Here is a 21,649-nt window from a genome sequence, read left to right as displayed (position 1 = left end):
AACCCACCTGTATAAACTGCAAAAGGGGGGGTTTTGAGAGACAAGACCACGGAGCCTTCGACATGCAATGTCCAGTAAGGAAGAGGTGGGATAGCCTGGCCAGAAGCAGAGTAGCTTATTGCTAAGAGCCAGCCAACGGTAAAGTTATTTACGAGGCACAATTGAGGAAAATTACAGTCGCTCTAGTACAGGAGCCATACATTGGAGCCCTGGGTAGGGTGAAAGACTACAGGGGAGTGAGAGTGGTGCAGTGCCAGAATCCTCCAGTGGGTAAAGTAATAAAGGCAGCAGTGTTGATTTTTGACGAAGATATTGGTATTACCCAATACCCCGCACTAACAACGACTAATATAGTGCCTATCAAACTGAAGACCACGGCACAGACTGGCATTGCACTGATCTCATACTAAATGGAACCAGACCCAGCCGATATAGAACCCCCTAGAAGCACCTGGAAACGACGGTGAATGAGCTCAAGAGTAGAATAGTTCTAGGCGGTGACGCAAACGCCAAAAGTCCGTGGTGGGGAAGCCCGAAAATAGACGATAGAGGACAAGCCTTCGGAAGTCTGGTTAATGAGCTTGGCCTGCACATACTGAATGATGGGCAGCAACCAACATTTGAGGTTATAAGGAGAGGAACTAGAATAGTCAGCCACTTAGATGTAACAGTGTGCACGAGCGACCTATTAGGAAAGATCGAAGATTGGGAAGTAGACATAGGAATGATTTCATCGGATCACAATGCCATATTATTCAAAATTAATGCAAAAATACATCAAGGAATCCAGAGAAAGAGTAGAACAAAAATTTACAACAGTAAAAAAGCTGATTGGATAAAATTCGAGGAAGAAATGTTAGTAAATATAGAAAATTCTCAATTAACAGAAGACGTCGTAAGGAAGATAAACAAAATTGAAGAATTGGAACAAATAGTAGAAAAGTTCACAGATGTAGTAATAAAATCAAGTGAAACAGCAATTCCAAAAATTAAAACCGGGAAGAAACCAAAAATGGCTTGGTGGACCGAAGAACTGCACCTGCTCAAGAAACAGGTTGAGACTAGAAAGAGAAGGATAAGATGTGCCGCAGCACGCAGAAGGCAAGAGGTCGTAGGTGAATACCTTGCATCAAAACAAGAGTATGAAAACCGGATCAAACAAGCCCAAACAGAAGTTCTGCGAGAAACAGGAAAGAGAGACAATGTGGGAAGGTATATATAGGGTGATAAGAGGGACAGAGACCAGAGTCCAGGATATACCACTTTGCAGGGACGGTAGATACGTTAGCGAAAGGGAGTCAGCGGAGACCTTGGCAAGAACTTTCTTCCCGAAAGACACAAGTGAGGATGAAACTGAAGACCACAAATTGATAAGAAGCAGAGCAAACACAGTAAACAAAGAGGGACATAACTTAGTCTATGATACCCCTTTCACAATGACTGAACTCGAAACCGCCGCTCTCAGTTTCGACCCGAGAAAGGCCCCCAGAGAAGATGGCATAACGGCGGATATAAGTTGGCGCGCGATAAACGCGGCGCCTAACTTATTCCTAACCGGCCTAAACAAATGCCTGGAGCTAGCGCACTTCCCCAAATTGTGGAAAATTGCTACAATAATTGTATTGCGCAAACCGGGTAAGACCAATTATACAAACCCAAAGTCTTATAGACACATAGGCTTACTACCTCTTCTAGGAAAAGTATACGAAAAGATGCTAATCGCTCGGCTAAAGTGGCATCTAGTCCCGAAAACCTCGAAAATCCAATACGGGTTCATGCCCCAGCGGAGCACTGAGGATGCCCTATATGACGCAGTCACACATATACGCGCAAAGCTGAAACAAAAGAAGATACTAACCATCGTATCACTCGATATAGAGGGCGCCTTTGACAGCGCTTGGTGGCCGCAAATTAGAGTCCGACTGGCAGAAGAACAATGCCCATTAAAACTAAGGAAAATAATGGACAGTTACTTATATGAAAGACAAATAAAATTAACCTACGCTGGACACACGGTTGAAAAAGTAACTAACAAAGGCTGCGTTCAGGGTTCAATAGGGGGACCAACAATGTGGAATCTAATATTGGACCCGCTCCTACAGGACTTGCGAAAAGGTGGTGAGTACGTCCAGGCTTTTGCGGATGGCATCGTTTTGATAGCGGAAGGAGAGACAGGTAGTGAGATCCAGCAGAACCTCAACCTAACATTGAACCGGATACATAGATGGGATATCCTAAACAAACTAAAATTTGCGCCACACAAGACCAAGGTCATGGTGGTGACGCGCAAACTTAAGAATGACACCCCACGACTAAATATGAATAATGTACCGATACAGATGGATAACCACATCCGAATTCTCGGAGTTGATCTGGATGCTAGACTCACATTCAACAGACATGTGGAGAGGGTATGCCGGAAAGCCATTCAGATATATAAGCAGCTGGCTAAAGCCGCGAAGATCGAATGGGGACTAAACCAGCAAGTTATCGCGACCGCGTACACTGCCGTTATTGAACCAATCGTAATGTATGCGGCCGCGGTGTGGGCACCCGCGACAAATAAAATCTGTGTGCGGAAAAAACTAAGTCATCTGCAAAGAGGCGAAGCCCAAAAAATTGCAAAAACTTACAGGACGACTTCGTTACACGCAGCAACCCTACTGCCGGGATACTTCCTCTAGACCTCCGTATTCAGGAAGCCGCTGCCTTATACGAGATAAAAAGGGGGGTCAGCGCGGAAATACTGAAGGAGGGCGAAAAATTAGAAAAGAGAGTGCAATTCGTAGATCTCCCACACCCGGCGAAATGAAACTGTATTACAAGATGCTCACAAATCCGGAAGAAATCGAAAGACACGGCGGCACACAAATCTATACGGACGGCAGCAAAACGAGTATAGGAGTGGGCGCCGCTTGGACGGAATGGAAAGATGGTATGGAACTAAATAGCAATAAGATGAAGATGGCGCCCCACTGCACAGTATTTCAAGCCGAATTGACGGCAATACGATACGCGACTAGCCACATAAATAAAAATAAGCGTGACGCTAAAATATACAGTGACTCTAGGTCAGCACTAGATGCTATTGTGAGTGGACGATCTCTCGATCCCCAGGTAGCCGAGATCTGCCGGAGCCTGGAAGAGTGCCGCATAAGAGGAACTCATGTAAGCTTCTTCTGGGTAAAGGCGCACGTTGGTACGCCAGGGAACGAGAGGGCGGACACATTAGCAAAAGAAGCGGCGGAAAAACTCAGATCAAAACCAGAATACGCCGCATGCCCCCTGTCACATATAAAACATCACATAAGGCATAGGACTCTAGAGGTATGGAACGAGCGCTACCTGGGGGGTGAAACAGCTGGAACAACAAAATTATTTATCGGCAATGTAAGAACAGCGTACAAGTTAATAAAAGAGAAGCGTTTCACTCCCCAGATGGCGCAAATTCTTACAGGGCACGGAGCCTTTGCATATTACCTGCATAGGTTTAAAATTAGGACAAGCCCAACATGTGCCTGCAGTAATGAAGAGCAGACAGTGGAACATGTGCTTTTACACTGCCCTATATTCGCATCGTCCAGGCACGACCTGGAGCAACAAATGCAGATGACTGTAGACTGTGGCGGGCTACTGGACATGTTAATAAAGCACAGATCGTGCCTGGAACGGTTCTGCGAAAAAATTCTTAAATATTTAAAGGAAACAAAACCGAAAGAGCGTGTCTCGCGAGGAATTGCGCCCCGGCTCGCCCATGAATATTGTAAATAAAAATATTACCGATGCAGTCGGGGCGTATTTCGCGACGCCTGCCATTCGCGAACTAGTAGAATTAATTAAATGTATATTGTTTTTATTTTTAAAAAAAATGTGGTATAAAAAGTCCCTGGACAATATGGCAGGGGAGTAGAGGGTTATAAATTAATAAAAAAAAACAAAAAACCTAAGGTAACAGACGGAGCCCTACGTGTAGGATCAAAGGTTCAAGGTGGTGGGATTATCTCAAAGCTATCGGGCAAGCTCACCACGATAATTAAGGGATTGAAGGTGTCTTTGCCACTTTGAGAGGAAGCGAGAAATGAATAAGACAGAGATTCAAAACTGATTTATTGTTATAAATATCTTAAATACTACTTACACCTATTCAAACAAACATAATATTATTCTTGTGAGCTTTTGGTGTGTGAATAGGCGTGTCAGCAGTTGGTCAATGTTCAAATGAAAACAATGGCCCTTTAGATGAACAATAAAAAATAAATAAATCAATGGCGCTACAACCTTTTTACGTCTGGGCCTCAGATTTTTGTATCTGTTTCATGATCATTTGTTAATCGAGTAGTTGATCAGCCTTCTGTGCCTGACGCACGCCGTCGACTTTTTGGGTCCTCGCGATGTTTTCCTTCACCGTTCGAGCTAACGTTTAATGCGCACATAGAAATAAAATCCATTGGTGCACACCCGGGGATCGAACCTACGACCTCAGGAATGAGAGTGGCACGCTGAAGCCACTAGGCCAACACTGCTGTTACGTGAACAATATTCAGTTAAAAAACATGGCCTTGTTGACACAAATTAACAGTTTTTATGATTAAAGTTTTTAAATGTTTTTTGTAATCTCAAAACTCTTTGTGACATCACCGCAGTTTCTATATTTATTTGTAACAAAAAGAACATATAATTTATCCACCTGTTAAATGGTATATACATTCCAAAGCAGTAAAAAACGTCACAAGTACCAGCGAGTTGAAATTAAATGTCGCCACCGCGGCCCAGACTTATCAAATAAATTGATCTTGTCGTCTCGAATTAAATTGCAATAAATTCTTTCACGGTGTAAGTGTAGAATTTTTATTGTTATAATTATGCTGTCAGTGTTTGATTTCAGCTTGAATGAAACTGGAACCCTTTACAGGAATATAGAGAAAAATAGATTTTGTAAAGTATATTTGCGATTTGTATGTTCCCATGAGAATGTAAGTGCGTGCTCCTATTTCACCATGCCTCCTGCTGATGTCATGTGAAACATGGTGTGATGGTTGCAGCTCCTTACAAACGTTGTGTAATACACAAAAAACTTTGCGATTAAAAAGAGCGGCGGAGAGTTTATTGCCAGTTCTTCTCTTCGCCCTTGATTTAAGAACTGGCAGTAAATGTACAATTAAAAGCATTTAATGTATTATTATTTTTAATTGACGTTCATACGTGTACATTGTGTTACCTATATGAATAAATATTTTTTGACTTTAGAACAACCTAGTTCTAAACCTGACTCTACCTGGGCTGTGATACTAATTGAGTATTGAATGCAATTTTTTTAGATTCTTTGTGTGTTTGTGTTAATTTTAAACACGACTACGTGTGTACTAATTCTTAGGTATGGATGCTTCTTGAACGTAAATTTGTTAGATTCTTTGTGTGTTTGTGTTATTTCTAATACATGATTAAGTGTATACATATGTGAACTATTAAATTGCAGCTTTTAAGAATACAGAAAATGTTTGTTAAAAAGAAAAGCTATTAAAATGAAGGTTCACAAAGTATTTGCATAACTTATTATAACGCCATTTTGGCACGAGCGCATATAAGAATCTCAATGTAATTTTTTACACCAAATATTTCGTGGCGTAAAAACTTATTTAATTGTGAACGTAATTGCATTCGAGTTATCAAATAGCGGTCACTGTGACACAAATTCGGGCTAAAGATAAAATCGAAGTATCGCAAAAGTCGAATTATTTCACGGGTGTTAACCCGTTCGAGATACGAAAATCTCAATGTTGAGTTAAGTTATATTAATTTTATGTACGGTAAAATCGTGCTAATGAATTGAAATTAAAAAAAAAAAATTATATGACATGAATTTTTATTCATTGGGTATGTATTTTTCTCCTGTAGTTAATTTGTTTTGGATCGACATGTTGGCGTCTTAAGTCTTACACGTTACGCCCAATATCGCTCTTCAAAAGTTAGGTCTTTGTGTCTGACATAAAAGAGTTCTTCTATTGTTTTGGTTTCTTTGAGGTTTCTTTATGATGGATTATTATATTGAAATATGCACGACTTCTAGATTGACGGTGACTCACATAATCACTCCTATAATGAATAAATAAAGAAAATAAAATAAAGCGTGTTAAACCTACCTCACAAGTACACGCCAAAAATTTGAATCAAAATGTAGACAATTCATAGTTGTAAAGACGGCAACGAGTAAAGGCTTCCTAGAGACATCTTCATTTTTCTCTTTCTACCTCAAGTATATCCAAAATTGACCCCATATTTATAATTCCATTGTACCACCTCTCCAGTAACTTCTCTTTTTCTGGGTGGACCAAGCCTAAACGTTATTTTCTTCGTCCAATTGGCATTGCGTTGTATTCCCTGCCTTTTTAAATTTGGACTTTGAATTTTAGAGTGTGGTAATAGAGTCTATAATATTAGATTTTTTCTTATGTAAGTAATAAGTTTTTTACATATTAAGCTTGTTCTATATGATCATCATCATCAATGGCTTTACAGCCTCCTTAAGTAAACTTTACCATCGCAAACTTTTGTTTCGAGTCCCTTGACAACTTCAACACACCAACGCAGCCTTATCTACCGGATATATTAAAATTAAATAAATCGGTAGAACATACACTGAATATTTATAGCATAAAATGTAAAACAGTTATGATCTTTATCATCAAAACTTTTTCTATTAGCTATTCACTTTGATTATGTCCAGTTGATTAACTCACAGCATGTTTTTGTCGGCTTTAAATGGATTATCTTATCAATAACATCAACATGCACTCCTGTCTTAGTTAATTAACGTTTTAATACCTATATGATTTCCGGAACGATTAATCACTGGATACATTTTTTGTAATAGAATTTCATATATTTTCAATCTAAAGAGTTGGTTTGTTTCGATATATTCATCTCAGAGACTACTGGTTCGAATACGTCTTATTGTGTTGGAAAGACAAAGTGCTGGCGTGCCAACTGTCTTTGTAAGTTTTTTCAACCTTAATAAACTGCAAAGCTGTTTAAAGTCTGAAACAATCTTCTATAGGTCTCATCTGCCCTTTGGTTTTTTTATACGGTTATCTATCTTACTCTAACAACTTGATTACTAACATTGATGAAAATATTAATATATTTTACAAGTCTTCAAACTTACCGTAACTTTGTTCATCATGCTGTTAATTAATTTATATTTACTTTCAGGTTTTATTTTACATCACTTTCTTTATTTTACCCTTGTTAGCATGTTTATGTTCTAATATAATTGATGTGTTAGTGTGAAAAAATTGTGATGTCATATCTTCTTGTATAATTAGCATACACGTTGTTTTTGAGCTTATAAATAAATAGATACGAATTTTGTCAGAAATCGTTCACTGTAGTCACGAATGTTTCAAGTTATTTAAAATATAGGAATGAAATAATAACATTACAGTTACGTACCTACTATGAATTTGGAACTTAATAATTGCTATTCAAAGCACGTGTCTAGCGCCCTTGTATCACAGAACGTTCAAATATTTTAAGAATAAATTACCTTTTTGGGTCACCCTACATTATTCTATTTAAAATAAAATGATAATATGTTATTTTATAATAAATATTTAAAAAAATCAATGGCGCTACAACTGCCTCAGATTTATGATCTGTATCTGTTTCATGATCATTTGTTAATCTAAAAGGTGATCAGCCTTCTGTGCCTGACGCACGTTGTTGACTTTTTGGGTCCAAAGCAATCCGGTATCACGATGTTTTCCTTCACCGTTCGAGCAAATGTTAAATGCACACAGACATAGAAATTCTATTGGTGCACAGACGGGAATCGAACCAACGACCTAAAGGATGAGAGTTGCACACTGAAGCTACTAGGCCAACACTGCGCTGTTATTTTATACCTATACTATAAAATAATGTAGAATAACGTGGAAGAATTTGAACTCTTCCTCTGGCCTAACGGAGGATTCTCGACCAGCCTGACTGACTGGCCCAAATGCCCTAGAGGTCGACAAGTTGTATACATCTTTAGCGTTATCGGAATAACTTCGTTAGCGCGATTCAGGATATGACGTAATTTGTATCTGTAGATTGTAGGTATAGGTACGTTTAATGAAGAGGATTTTTTGTATGTTTGTAAGGAATACTACAAAAGTACTGAACGATTTCTAAAATTAATTTTATCAATAGATTGCTTTTTCACGAGTTGAAAATGCGCTTACGCAGGCTCGCACTATGGATGTCGAGCTTGACGCGGGCACTGCAGGCTGTGTCTACACTTATTCCTCTCTGCTATTCCAAGGGGTACCGAGACCTACCAAATAAAACACCTCAGCCCTCCACACGCCTTTAAATTGAACCAAGGCATTCAACCTAAGAGGCCCGGGCTTATATTCGACATCGAGTTCAATCAAGATCAGCGGTTCCGGGTTGCTCGAAAGCGAGCGAACTATTTCCAAAATATTAAACAAAAGTCTAGCCGTACAAAATTATTCACAGTAACAGTTTGAATTTTTCACCTACTTACATTTTACATGTAAAAACCTCATAACGCATAGTTTCACATCACGATCTAGATTAAATTGCTCATCGTGACTGATATGGACTGGTTAATATACTACAATTTCCCCGTACCATATTTATATTGACAACATCTGCAAGGAAAGAAGAATTGGTATCAAAACCAAAATAAGAATGATCTAGTATTTCCTATCTTCCTGTATGGTGTAGAAACGTGGACTCGTGAATGTGGCTCGTGAAAGGCAAATGATCGATGCTTTCATGTGGTGCTGGTGGCGAATGCTAAGAATACCTTCGACTGCGAAGCACACCAATACATCGATCCTAAACCAACTCTGCATGCGGACTCGCCTTTCTACCTTATATGTATATAATATGTCCACAGCGAATTGTATCTTACTTCGGCTATACAAGGCGTAGAGGCGAAGAGAACTTGGAGAAACTGATCGTGGTTAGTAACACAGAAGACCACCAATCAGATGGTCCGATCAATTAAAAGACTCATCGTCCTCAAAATTTTACACTGTCAAAAGAGAGGCGTTGAACTATAACCTTTGGAAATAGATAGACCGCTCCAGATACTTTCTTGCTGACCACGACGCTCAGACATGAGCTGCCGATTAAAGAGACACATATTTTCCTCTGATGAAACTAACTCAAGCTTCCGTGGTCGGGATTTGGAGGTTACTTTATTTTTACTATAAATATTTTGAATTGTTAATATATTTCTTGAATTTTCATTAATTATTTATTGAACTTATGAACGTTACATTTACCAAATCGAGGGCGTAAAGCGAACAAGAACTGTTAGGACACTCTCCGCCACACTTTTGAATGAGATTAAAGAGTTTTTATTTTGATAACACACTTGTTGTAAAATTAACTATGGATTTTTAAATAAAGCTTCTTTAAATGTTCTTATAAGATATTCAGATTGATTAAAAAAATACTAAAAAAGTACATACAGTATGACTTGTATTTATTTTTAAACCCAATAATACATTAAAAGCGTTTGTTTTTCCGCCTATCGTGTTCAATTGTTATCGTACAGGATCAAGATGATTTCCTAGGGTATCGAAAAACCTAATACACATAATTGCGTGACAAGCCATGAAGAACCGCAAATTAAACTAGCCGGCAAATATTGAACTTGCTAACATCAGGTCAGGCATCACGACCCCGTCACTCAAATTTTGAGGATTCGTAATTGACCTAGGCAACACTTAGTACGTCAAAGTTAGACGAACGCAGGAATATTTTTATAAATAACTGCACACGACATGTTTAATTCCATTGTGCGTTCCCATAACACTTTTTACTCACTTTACTGTATCATAACGGTTCTAGTGCATTAAAAGTTGATAACATCAATGCTGTCATTCAATTAGCCAAAGCCGAGGTTCTTTCTACCGCAGTGTATACCAAATAATTTATTCATATAGGTAACTTTAAGCACGTTAGAAAAAATTGCCCTTAAATGCCAGTTCTCAAATCAAATGTAGAACGGACGCGAACTGGCAATAAATACTCCGTCACACTTTAAAATCGCGTTTTTTTTTACAAAATGTTTGTAAGCACCTGCAACCGTCATTATGCTGCACATGTTAAAGCAGTTCATAATTATAATTAAGAAATGAATACAAAAGAAAAATTCAATTAGAGAATAATGTCAATATAAAATGTCTGTGAATGACTTGTTGAGATGAAATTATTAAAAATAAATGTCGTACCTATTGAAAAAGTTTTACTAGATATTGTCTACATATAACATATTTTTTCTTTTCAATGGTCTACACCATGGATGTGGATAGCTATTATCCCCTTCCCGCGAAAGTAGGACAGGGTCTCACTTCGGATGTGTGTGGATCTCACGACAGAGTTTCTTCTATTCAGAGACTAGGAGAAATACCCACTAAAACCACCTCGGGTAGTTCCTGTCCGCGTTAAAGAGGTTCCAAAGTCGTTCGCACATTCTTCCTAATTGAACAATTTCGCGCGTGCGTTGCTGGCTTTTGCGCGTTTGACAGACATATTGACGAATAAACACGGTATACAATAACAATATTTTCCTTTTTATTGTACATTTTATTTCTTTCCAGCAACCCTACTCGGTTCAGAGTGCGTGGTCTCCGAACAGTGTACGTTAAAAGTTGCGTACAGTGCGTGCTTGGACGGCGTTTGCCGTTGCACAGATGGTCATTTGCAATTCAGAAAACATACATGCCTCTCACGTGAGTAAAGCATTTCCTATTTATATTTATATATATATATATTTCCAGCCTAGTGACTTACCACTTTCATCAAAACGAAATCAGTCAAATTGTACACGTTTAAGTAAAATAATATTTCGTCCTATGAAATTGTTTTTTCGCTGTGAGGAAAAGAAACAAAAGAAGTTGCAACTAAAGTAATACGGGAAAATACTGAAATATTTTTGATTAAGTTATTGTTTGGTTTTTGTGTGATCTTCATATGTTTATGTTGTCATGTCTGCTTTTTGTATATGAAATTAAATTAAATGATTAAAACAAACCCATAAGAGAACTCTACAACATAAAAATGTTGAATTTATTTATAACGTCCGTTTATAAGGTATCCAATAAATGTCTCATATTTTACGCAATTTAAGATACGCTTTTGATCGGTGCTTTCGATTTCGCGATGTCGGGTCTTGATCTCCGCTGATCGAAATCACGATTAGAAATATCACTGCAAATAGACCATCGTGTCATTGAGATGAAAGTTTAGATACGCCTCGTAATTGGGCATCAACAATTTTGAAGGATCAGAATAACATTATTTAAAATTTACAAATTTAAATCAAACTGCCATAATAACTTAGATAGTGGTTGAATTATTTTTTTTACTTTATTTTAGTACAGTAGTTTTTTTATTCTGGCTACATGGTCTTACGTATAATTATCAAATCAACGTATATGTCATCGGAACATAATAACATCCGTAAATTAAATAATTTTCTAGGAAATTTATAAACTTTCATAAGATTCTAGACGAGAGATAATTTGTATTATTTTACACCCATATTTTCGCAAATTTATCAATTTTATAAACTAACGGATATCCGTTCATAAGATTCTACGATTAGGGTAGGTTAGATTAGTGACTTATTCAACCAGTCAGAGCGCACATTCCGTCTGGTTATCGCTTTTATTACTTATTACTTTACGCGAGAGTTCGGTAAGTTCATGAATTTTCGAAAATATGGGCGTAAAATAGTACAATTAATCTCTCGGTTAGAATCCTACGAAAGTTGCTTAGGAAATTTATGAACTTGCGAATTTTCCGAAATTCCGGTGATATATACAAAACATTGTAAAAACTATTTTTAAAATAGTAAGTATGGAGTTTCTTGCCCATTATTCTTCATATGACCTTTCGGAAAAGACAAGTAGACTTACAAGTGAAATTTTAACAGGCCAGAATAAATAATTTGACTTTGACTTATAATCACGGCATCATTTACGATTTATTTTTTATTCAAATGCAGCAGCCTTATGCAATAGGTTTATTTAGAGAATGTGTGTGGCCAATAATACCACGTATACCTAGTTGGGTACATATTTGGGCCAATATTACTGATAAGTAATATTATCCATTTATAGAAATTGGACCTGTGAATATTTCTCAGCCAACTAGCTCAATTAGTCGTTTAATAACCTAGGCAAATATGAAATAACTTGAATCGATTGTTTGCCTAGCGTCTTCAATTCATTTTAATTCTACTAACTGCCACCTAGTATCGAAACTTTCCAAACTGTCAATATGTCGTCGCTAATGATTTCCCAAGAACAGTAATATGTTACATTTAAAAAATATTAAATAAATATTTTTTTATGTCAGATGTTTCATTAGCCAGCCAGTTTATTAAATGTTGTAACAAATACTGCAGCTTAAAGCGATTCTTAGTGAACAGAGTAGACTGTTGATTGAACGACTAATTAAGTTAGTTGGCTGCGACATATATATAGATCACCTTGATGGCTGGAAGTCTTCCATGATCCGATTCACAAGACATTTTCTATTGCGAAATGTGGGGTCTTCCCTGGAAGATACGACATACAATTGCCTTAAAAAAATCAGCGGAGCCTTTCTAGGTCTGGGCCTCAGAGTTATGTATCTGTTTCATTATCATTTGTCAATCTGATAGGCAAGTGGGTGATCAGCCTTCTGTGCCCTTTTGGGTCTCTGGTTTCCTCACGATGTTTTCCTTGAACGTTCGAGCAAATGTTAAATGCGCACATAGAGAGAAAGTCGATAGGTGCACAGCTGGGATCAAACCTACGATCTCAGGGATGAGAGTCGCACGCTAAAGCCCACATTGTTCTAAAAAAAGACCTCCATATAGAAGAAGCTATATATTATAACATTCCAAATAAAAAATAATTCGTATTTCGTCGTTCTCTATTCTAATAATTTTTATTCATACATCAGTATTTCATTCAAAACTTTTAAAGTGATTTAAATTTCATGATAAAATATTACGTTGAGCATGATTTGCTAAACTGCGTGCCGACTTGACTTCTCTTAATCGCCATCCTAAACACATTACCATAAACGGATGTTGTTAAAGTTTATCTTGGTTCTATGGGAAAAAGTGAACTCTTAAACATTGCACGCACTTACCGTGAACGGTTTCCGTACTACGTAATGTGATCATGTTATGGGAATGTTTCACTGATTGTTATGGATGGTTATGGCATGTAGATCCAATTCAAATGACAATAGTATTGTTGGTATTGTAACTGTTATGTCTAAAGTTCGCAAAGGTCTAACTCTTTATTGATTTAACTTCGTTATTTGCGCGGACGAAATACATAAACAAAAAATCTTTGACTTTTTGTTATCGTGATGTAATTATTATCAATTAACACGAGTACAAAGTCGTGTTAATTGGCTGTTTTTTAATTAGGTGTATCAAACTTTCCCATACTTAAGTGACTACTGGATTTAAATCATTTGATTGCAAAGACATCATAATTAGAGCGTGAAATTGTTAACTATGTCTTCATAATCATGAAAGCTACTAACTGTTCTTGATTACTAAGTGGACTTGATAATGGTATAGCAATAAATGTATGGTACATCTTATATAATAAACTTTCATTTCAGCTGCTCCACCATCCCATGTTTGTTACATGAACGAACACTGTCGTCTTTGGGACAAGGATAGCCATTGCGAATTTGTCATACCGAACCTCTTTGGAAGATGTTCTTGCAATTCGTATTTCAAACAATCCGGTAATAAATGCCTTCCAATCAAACTAACCGCGTACGCTACAGAGGCGGTTATTGCAGAGCAAGATACAATCAATGATTCGGGTGACAATTCAAATAATTACGAAGCAGCCAGCTTGAAAGATCCTTCAGGACAAGCCAGCTTAGTCGTCGCATCCGAAGATGTGAAACCAAGTAAGCTACCAATGTTTACAAGCAAGAATGATGTTCTAAGCACTCAAGAGGATAGCCCGCTGATGCAAGCCGTTATGAAAGTACCATTTGTGGAACAAGCGAAACGTCTACCAGTATCCAACAGGAAGGATGGAGAATCTAATGAACTTAAAGTTGATGAAATGACTGCGAATCTACATGCAAATGATCAGCCAGTTTATAGAGTTGTAACACAACCGTCGATTGATAAGAAGGGTAACAAAAAGAGTAGTTCTAAAGAAAATGCAAAACAGAAAGGGCATCAAAAGAAATCGTCACTCAAAGGTAAATCGCAATGTATTGTTTCGTAACTTGGGCCAGTAAGAATTATTGATAAGTATCGATAGACCTTTTTGTAAACTTCAAATCCCCTAAGGAGGTTTTATATGTCATCGTAAAATTGATGTTACTACTGCGCACAATTAAACACAGTAGTGTTCTATAGAAATAATCCATATCATATTCATTGTAATGTTTTAGTACTTAGAGCCTTATATTTCTATATAGAAAAGGCGACTCTGACAGAGTAATGAGATAATTTTCAACAGGATTTTGATAACAGTCACGTATTGATCATCATTAAGGTCAATATTGTAATTCGCATCTTAAGTCATATTGTCTTGAGTGTTGTTAACGTCAACAAAGTCAAAAATAGACGTTCTAAAATCGACGATTTTTTTGTTGACATAATTTTACATTTAGGATAAAAACGTTAATTTCAGATAAGCAACGCGTAAGGGCAGATGGAGTGCCTAAGCTGGATCTGGGGCCAGTGTCCTTGGGTATGCCTTGTTACATTGATAGCCAATGCCAGAAGGTGGACCCTAACACACAGTGCGTGAACAAACGCTGTGATTGCATGTACCGTACCAATTCCACTGCTGCGTGTTCTGCAAGAAATAGAGGCTGTCTCCCGGGAACTTTCCAAGTAGGTTTAAGTGAAACGGACTAAATTATTTTATTCTTATAATAATAGTTATTGTTAAATAGGAAAGGACATTTTTAGGTGCTATGCTGTGGGTAGTATGGTGAATGGACAGCTTAACAACTTTTGCTCTTTAATATCAATAATAATAATATCTAGTCTCTTAGTTGTGAATGTCTTGAATGAATATGTGGGCTTAAGCCCTCGGAAAACGTTATAACCTAAAACACTGAATTATGAGATGCAAATGCTATATTGAGGTGTAACGAGAGGGACAAACGAATGGCCACGTGACCAAGTGTAACATTTTAGTTACCCGTGGAAAAGCCTCAGCCCAGTGATTACAATTCAAACATGTTTAATAATAGTGTTAAATATATATATATAATCTGGAAAAAATTGGATAACGATGGCACAAAATAAAATAGGACGGACAAAGTTATATGTCAATAAGATGTGGCTGGTTAAAGGTTTAGTAATAATATATGAGAATGGTTTTTCAGTGTCGATCCACTGGTACCTGTATCAGTTGGTATTTCGTGTGCGATGGGAGGAAGGACTGCCCCGATGGCTCTGATGAGAAATGCTTAGGTACTGGTAAAGGTAACTGTCTAGCACCTTACTATATCCCTTGCACTACTTGTTACTTGTTTAACTTTCGAAACCTACTAACACTTCACGATTAGTTAGAGAAGATTCTAGATAAGGGCGTATCAGTTCTAAAAAGAACGGCAACTCACTGGTCTTCTGGCAGTGGAAGTTCCCATTGACGGCGGTATCGCTTAGCATGATCGTTTTGCCATTGTTATTTTAAAAATAACGTTTTTCTTGTTGAAACATTATAAATTAATATTTTAAAGTGGAATACTGCTAGTGCTATATTAGTGTTGTTAGATATTATTACATATATTATATTCAGGAAATGTATGTGTATATCTTAAATCAAGATGTGACTGGAGTTTGTTCACTTTAAAGACGGCATGGGCGAGCGCTGTCCGATGCACGCGTTCCGTTGCGGCGGACCAGGTTCGCCGTGCGTGTCCCGCGCGTCACGATGTGACGGGACGCCGCAGTGTCCCGGAGGAGAGGATGAGAGGAATTGCAAGGCGACCAGACGTAAAGGGTATGTTTATGGGTTTTATGTAGAAATACATAGATAATGATAAATATGATTATGACGATAAATATTCTATTCTAAACTTAACCAAATTGTCTATGACAAATTTGGACGCCATTTGTTACTGGCAGGAAATGAGAAACAAACAAATTCCACAACAGCGTTTTCTAAGGCAGTTTTTGCTGCGCACCACCCCTATGTGGAACCAGCTGCTCTTAATTCGACTTAGGGTGCTTCAAAAGAAGAGCGTGCCGATTCTTACAAGGCCGGCAACGCATTTGCGAACCCTCCGGCACTTAGTGTCCTTGTGCGGCGGTATCAGTTAAGGGCCTATACGGTCGCACAACTCCAAAAAAGTACATTGTTTCCTTGCATTTCTTGTCATCGTTTCTTCAAGTATGGTGAATGGATAAAATATATGAAGGAGTTGAGTAGTTTATGTATCCATTTTGAAAGATCGATACAAGATTTAAAGAACTTCGCTCGATAGATAAAAAATACAAACATATTTTGGACACTTTGAATTAATTTTATGACGAAAATGTATAAAGAAGAAGCCAAGTAATTCATTTCTGAAAAAAAAATGATAAAATTACATTAATTTTAAATTTAATGTTTTACATAACTAATTGTTATTACGGGCCGGCGCGCCTCAGCGCTCCAGCTATCCATTGCGTACCGCAGTCCACCTCGAGACACTGACACAGCAATTTGTGCTGGCATAGGGCCTTAACAACAGGTGAGCCTCCTGCCCGTTTGCCTGCTGTAACATAAAAAAAACTTGCACCGTATTCGGGCAAGAAAATATGTATTATTCAAATATTTATTCAGGTGGTAGTACTGAAAATATGTATTGAATATTAAATCCAAATGTTACATTACGTGGCCAAGTCGTTAAGTATCTTACTAAAACTATATCCAACAATTTTATCTTAATAAAGTCCTTTGTTATATACAAGACGAAATTCAAAAAGTTACTCAAAAAAAAATTGATATCAATCGAAAGTAATAAGAAAATGTATAAGAAAATGTCGTTCAATTGTAAGGCTCCTATTTGAAGTCGCTTCAAACCTTACATCAATTCGTCATATGTGGTCCCACATATGACTAAATAAACAATTCCCACGCTTGTAATTACTTCAACGTAATAGATTCTGAACAGGTTTAACCGTTCACATTCCTTCATCGTACATTATGTTATACAATACTTGAGTTTATCAGTTAACCTGCTTTACAAACCCTTTACACGATTCCGAGCTTAGACGTCTATCTGGTCCGTTGTACGCTTAGTCCTGGCTAATTAAGCCAGCATAGCTGCTTCCAAAACCTCAGAAGTTATCTGGGCTTACGGAGCGATTACTGCTCCGAGGATTTCTGTTCGATGGGTAGCCAGATCCACGTTGACTGAATATGCAACACAGCAAAACAATATATGTCATTCTCTTCAAAATAAATTATTTATTTATTATGTCGACCCCCAAAGACCAATTGACTTTCTATCTATGTACGTATCTTAGAGTAGCTCTTACGGCGAAGGAAAACAAAAATCCAAAAATCTAAGATAATTCTAAACGATCTTTATATATTATGAGGATGAAGAAATGATCCATCAATCTGAGGCCATGACCCATTTACACTAGGTCACCGAATTTATTATTAGTGCATAATATATATATATTAAATTCACTTACATGATTTAGTGTTAACAGTTAATACCACCGCGACCTGATCCTGACTTCGTGCTGGATATTAAATATTTTCGAAACCTACTTTACCAAGTATCTTTTGTTGTTTATACTCGTATTTATGTCAAACAGAAATAGTGTTTACAATTTTCTTAACCTACATAGTGATAATAATAATACAAAATATATTTTACCCTATATTACCCTTTTAACATAGTATATTGCTAAATGCTATATTATGTACATATATTAGGACTGCAATAGTATTTTACATCACTCTCTGCAACAAAAACGTATAGGCTGGACTCGCCCATGCATATATAGAAATGTAAATATATATGATGAATGAAACTCAACTGTGTTGCTAAAAATTTATTTAAAGAAACAACATTTAGAGTTTGTTATTTTACTTGGAAACAATCGGTTTCATACTATTTCCTTTATAATCCGAAATGTTCTAACAAAAAAATCTTCAAAATCAAATTAAATGAAATGTAGCGAGTTCTCAACAAAATATGTGTTTAAATTAGGCCTCGCCACAAGAGTCGCGGAGATTTATAATACAAAAAACTGGTATTTATTTATATATTCTTCGTTACATTAAAAGAAAAACAAATAACAACGCTAACAAACTCTCTTCCAGGCCAAAAAAAAACCCTTGTAAGGAAAAATCTAAAAAAAGAAAGTATTAAGTGTAAAGTGCATAACAAGTAACACTGAACAATTATATAATTACCAAACGTAATTTAAAAAATACAAAAAAACTAACAACAAAAAACTAAAATCTAATCTCACGGATTCATGCATTACATTGGCATTATGTAGCGGATTCTAATAGTAAAAGACCTCTTGACATCGCTCCAGAAATTTAGTGTTTACTAACCCAAAGGCCATTCAACACGTTGAAAAGTTTAATTAGAATGTTGAATTCACCGTTAATCTTATTACATTTCATGTGCGTCACCTTTGAGCATTCCATTCCTTAGTTACAACTTTGAATGTTAATTTCGTTAAGCCGGAGTTCTTCGCTTCGATTCCCCGCGTGATTTATTGGGACTAAACCAATGTATATAACCATATATAGATATGATTAATCTTAATTTCCAGTTGTCCACGTCACACATTCCGTTGCAACTCGGGCGAATGTCTTCCTGAGTACGAGTTCTGCAATGCTATCATTTCCTGCAAGGACGCCTCAGACGAACCACCTCACTTATGTAATGAACAATCTAGGTATGTAAAATTATTCATTAATTTGATTTCAGGTTTATAAAAGAGTTTTATATATATGAAGAGATATAATTTTAAATCATTAAAATTTCACGGCATGGAAAACAGAGAAGCCTCGATGTTACGAATAAATCAACATAAATTACTATCATACAAAAAACCCAGAATTATATTTTCATCGTATCTTGAAGCCCAATTAAACTAATATGCTAAAGTTGATTACAGCGCCCTCTCTTACTGACTTATTAAAATACTTTCCGTCCGATAGATGGCGCGCAGCAGACTTCTGCCCGCTTCGCTGCGGCAATGGACGATGTCGAAGCACAGCCGTGGCTTGCTCGGGTCGGGATGGTTGTGGGGATAACAGTGACGAGATAGCCTGCTCAGTCTGCAGTAAGTGTCAAGGATATTAAGAGTACATCTCCAAAAATATACGTATTAGAATGAAATAATAGACGTGACGCGGCGATTGGACGACTTTAGCGACTATAAGTGAATAATTAAATATAGATAAAGAATTACGTATTCTTACCACTAGATGTCGTGCCACAAGCTGCTCGGCGCCCTATTGCTTCGTACACGCAAACAATACCATTTTATAATATGATCATAAAATTAAATAACAATAAACTAATCTTATATATATTATCTATTCTACAAAGTTGTCTTCTTACTCATTCTATAAAGAAACCTTTTACGAGGGTTTTCTTTGATTTTAATGGTTGGTTATTTTGGCAATGTTATTTTGCCATTATTCATATCTGTCTTATACAAAAATAACTTCTGAATCTCCAATAAAACATTTAATCATTCACAAACTAGGCTCTGAATAAAAATCTTTTCACAGTAAAACTAACCTCGTGATATCAATTTTTAAAATATGATATTGCGACATAAGGAGGTACCAAATATAATATAAAACCTGAACAAACCACCTGTTTCAATACTGACACAATATTTAGAACACCATACTTTCACGTGTAGCTCCATATTTTGTAATAATTAACTATAAAGTTTATATACACAAAATAGTTCTTTATTGAACAGTGAAAATTACAGTTCACATCATTCCACAGACTATACAACGTAAAGGCGGCAGCATAAGTTATCGTAATAAACTGAATTTTACTATTTTGGTTACTTTTTTAAGTTATATCTGCTAAGCTTATTGGTACAGTGAGAAATGTTCAATTCATTTTAATAATATCATCAACATGTTCTATGCTAAGTTTGAACTATATATGACTTCATTCCCAATAATTACTGACTTAGGGAACAGTTAAATTTCATAGATATCATTTCAAATTTTTTTTTATGACTACCCATTTGTTTTTAATGTGAACTGGTATTTTACGTCGGTTAACTTTGTTGAATTACTTACATTATTTAAATCTCCTCCCTGCATAGGATACATTAATATATGTGGTAAATAATGAATTAATTATTTCAGGATGTCCATCAGCACCAGAAGCACCTTGAACAGGAAGGATCACATTAGATAATTGCGGTCGTATATTTCTGCATATTCTAAAATTATTTCCTTTTAATAGCAATGTGCCTAATCTTTTGTTTGATATAAGAAGTTCATAAAGGCTCGTACACCGATTATAAACCCCCGCTCATAAGACTGACGAGTTATACTCTATTATATCTTGCATTTCATTTTTATATAGCTGTAAATACATAGATTAAGTCCACCAATTTAAAATTTGCGATACTTTGTCACGTAATTAATGTCGCTTTTCCATATTCAAATTATAAGTAAAATTATTGATTAAAATGACGTGGGCTAGTATTCTGGAATGTCAATGTCATTTTAGTTTCGAGAGCTGTCAAACTATTTTGTGTAAATTAAATTTGACATTATAAATTATTCATGATATTATGATTCGGGATATAATGAATTGGAATTTCAGTATCAAATTTTCAAACCTTCAAACTTTTAATTATATATAAATTTAGTAATTTTTTTAATTTCTTAAATGCCTATGAACCTATTAATTATACACTCTGTGGCTATTATTTTGTCAGCCAGTAGCTTTGTGAATTATTTTTACTGCACTTTTAATTGTAAGGAGAGTCTTCTAGAATCTAGATTTAGTTTAATGAGAGTGTCGATGATGTAACTTATTGTATTATAATGTGTTTGTGTGGATGTGATAAATTATATTTACATTTTTAAGGAAAACTCTAATTTCATTTCGAATCCCTTATAGAAATAATAATATAAACCTATATTCATGACAAAAAGGTTATGACAAAACTCATCTATCGCTAGTCCTCACACTAGTCCTGTATTGTGGGTAACTAGATAATAATTATTCAGTGGTACATGGTACATGCTTAAAACAGGTTTAGTGTTAGAACTAGTACAAACTATCGAACACAAGTCCTATAAGACATTGAGTATGTGTGGATGGATGTGTGTGCGCGTGTATTAGCAAGTGTAGCTAAGAGTTGATAATATATGGCGATGGCGGTTCTAGCAAATTAGTAAAAAGGTTTTCTATATGAAAATAATGTACGCGTGTGTTCTAGTTTACACACGTAAGAAGTGTAACTTCTTTATATCTTATTTTACGAAAAATTATCTACTACATGCAACTTTACAGAAATTGGTTAAATAAGATAAAGTTTAACAAAAGGGTTTTATTAACATAGACATGAATGAAACAAATAATACAATTATTTAATTTTACCTTATTACTACGCGTAACCGAAAAA

The 21,649-nt window shown here is 36.2% G+C and overlaps 1 protein-coding gene across 3 annotated transcripts in view; it reads left to right on the top strand.

The window, feature by feature from the left end:
- Positions 1–21,084, top strand: part of LOC123711344 — a 48,319-nt gene extending 27,235 nt beyond the window's left edge. For 2 of the 3 annotated variants that reach the window (XM_045663883.1, XM_045663881.1), the window contains exons 3-10: positions 10,620–10,751; positions 13,651–14,253; positions 14,691–14,896; positions 15,397–15,496; positions 15,869–16,016; positions 18,803–18,928; positions 19,194–19,318; positions 20,376–21,084. In XM_045663883.1, coding sequence (XP_045519839.1) covers positions 10,620–10,751; positions 13,651–14,253; positions 14,691–14,896; positions 15,397–15,496; positions 15,869–16,016; positions 18,803–18,928; positions 19,194–19,318; positions 20,376–20,404 — 1,469 coding nt within the window. In that variant the 3' untranslated portion in view covers positions 20,405–21,084. The remainder of the gene's footprint in view (positions 1–10,619; positions 10,752–13,650; positions 14,254–14,690; positions 14,897–15,396; positions 15,497–15,868; positions 16,017–18,802; positions 18,929–19,193; positions 19,319–20,375) is intronic. The other variant, XM_045663882.1, reaches the window with a different exon arrangement.
- Positions 21,085–21,649: the final 565 nt, after the last annotated feature.

This window comes from Pieris brassicae, chromosome 6 (assembly GCF_905147105.1).
Source record: "Pieris brassicae chromosome 6, ilPieBrab1.1, whole genome shotgun sequence".
NCBI classification, from domain to species: Eukaryota; Metazoa; Arthropoda; class Insecta; order Lepidoptera; family Pieridae; genus Pieris; species Pieris brassicae.
This window is presented reverse-complemented; position numbering and strand designations above follow the sequence as displayed.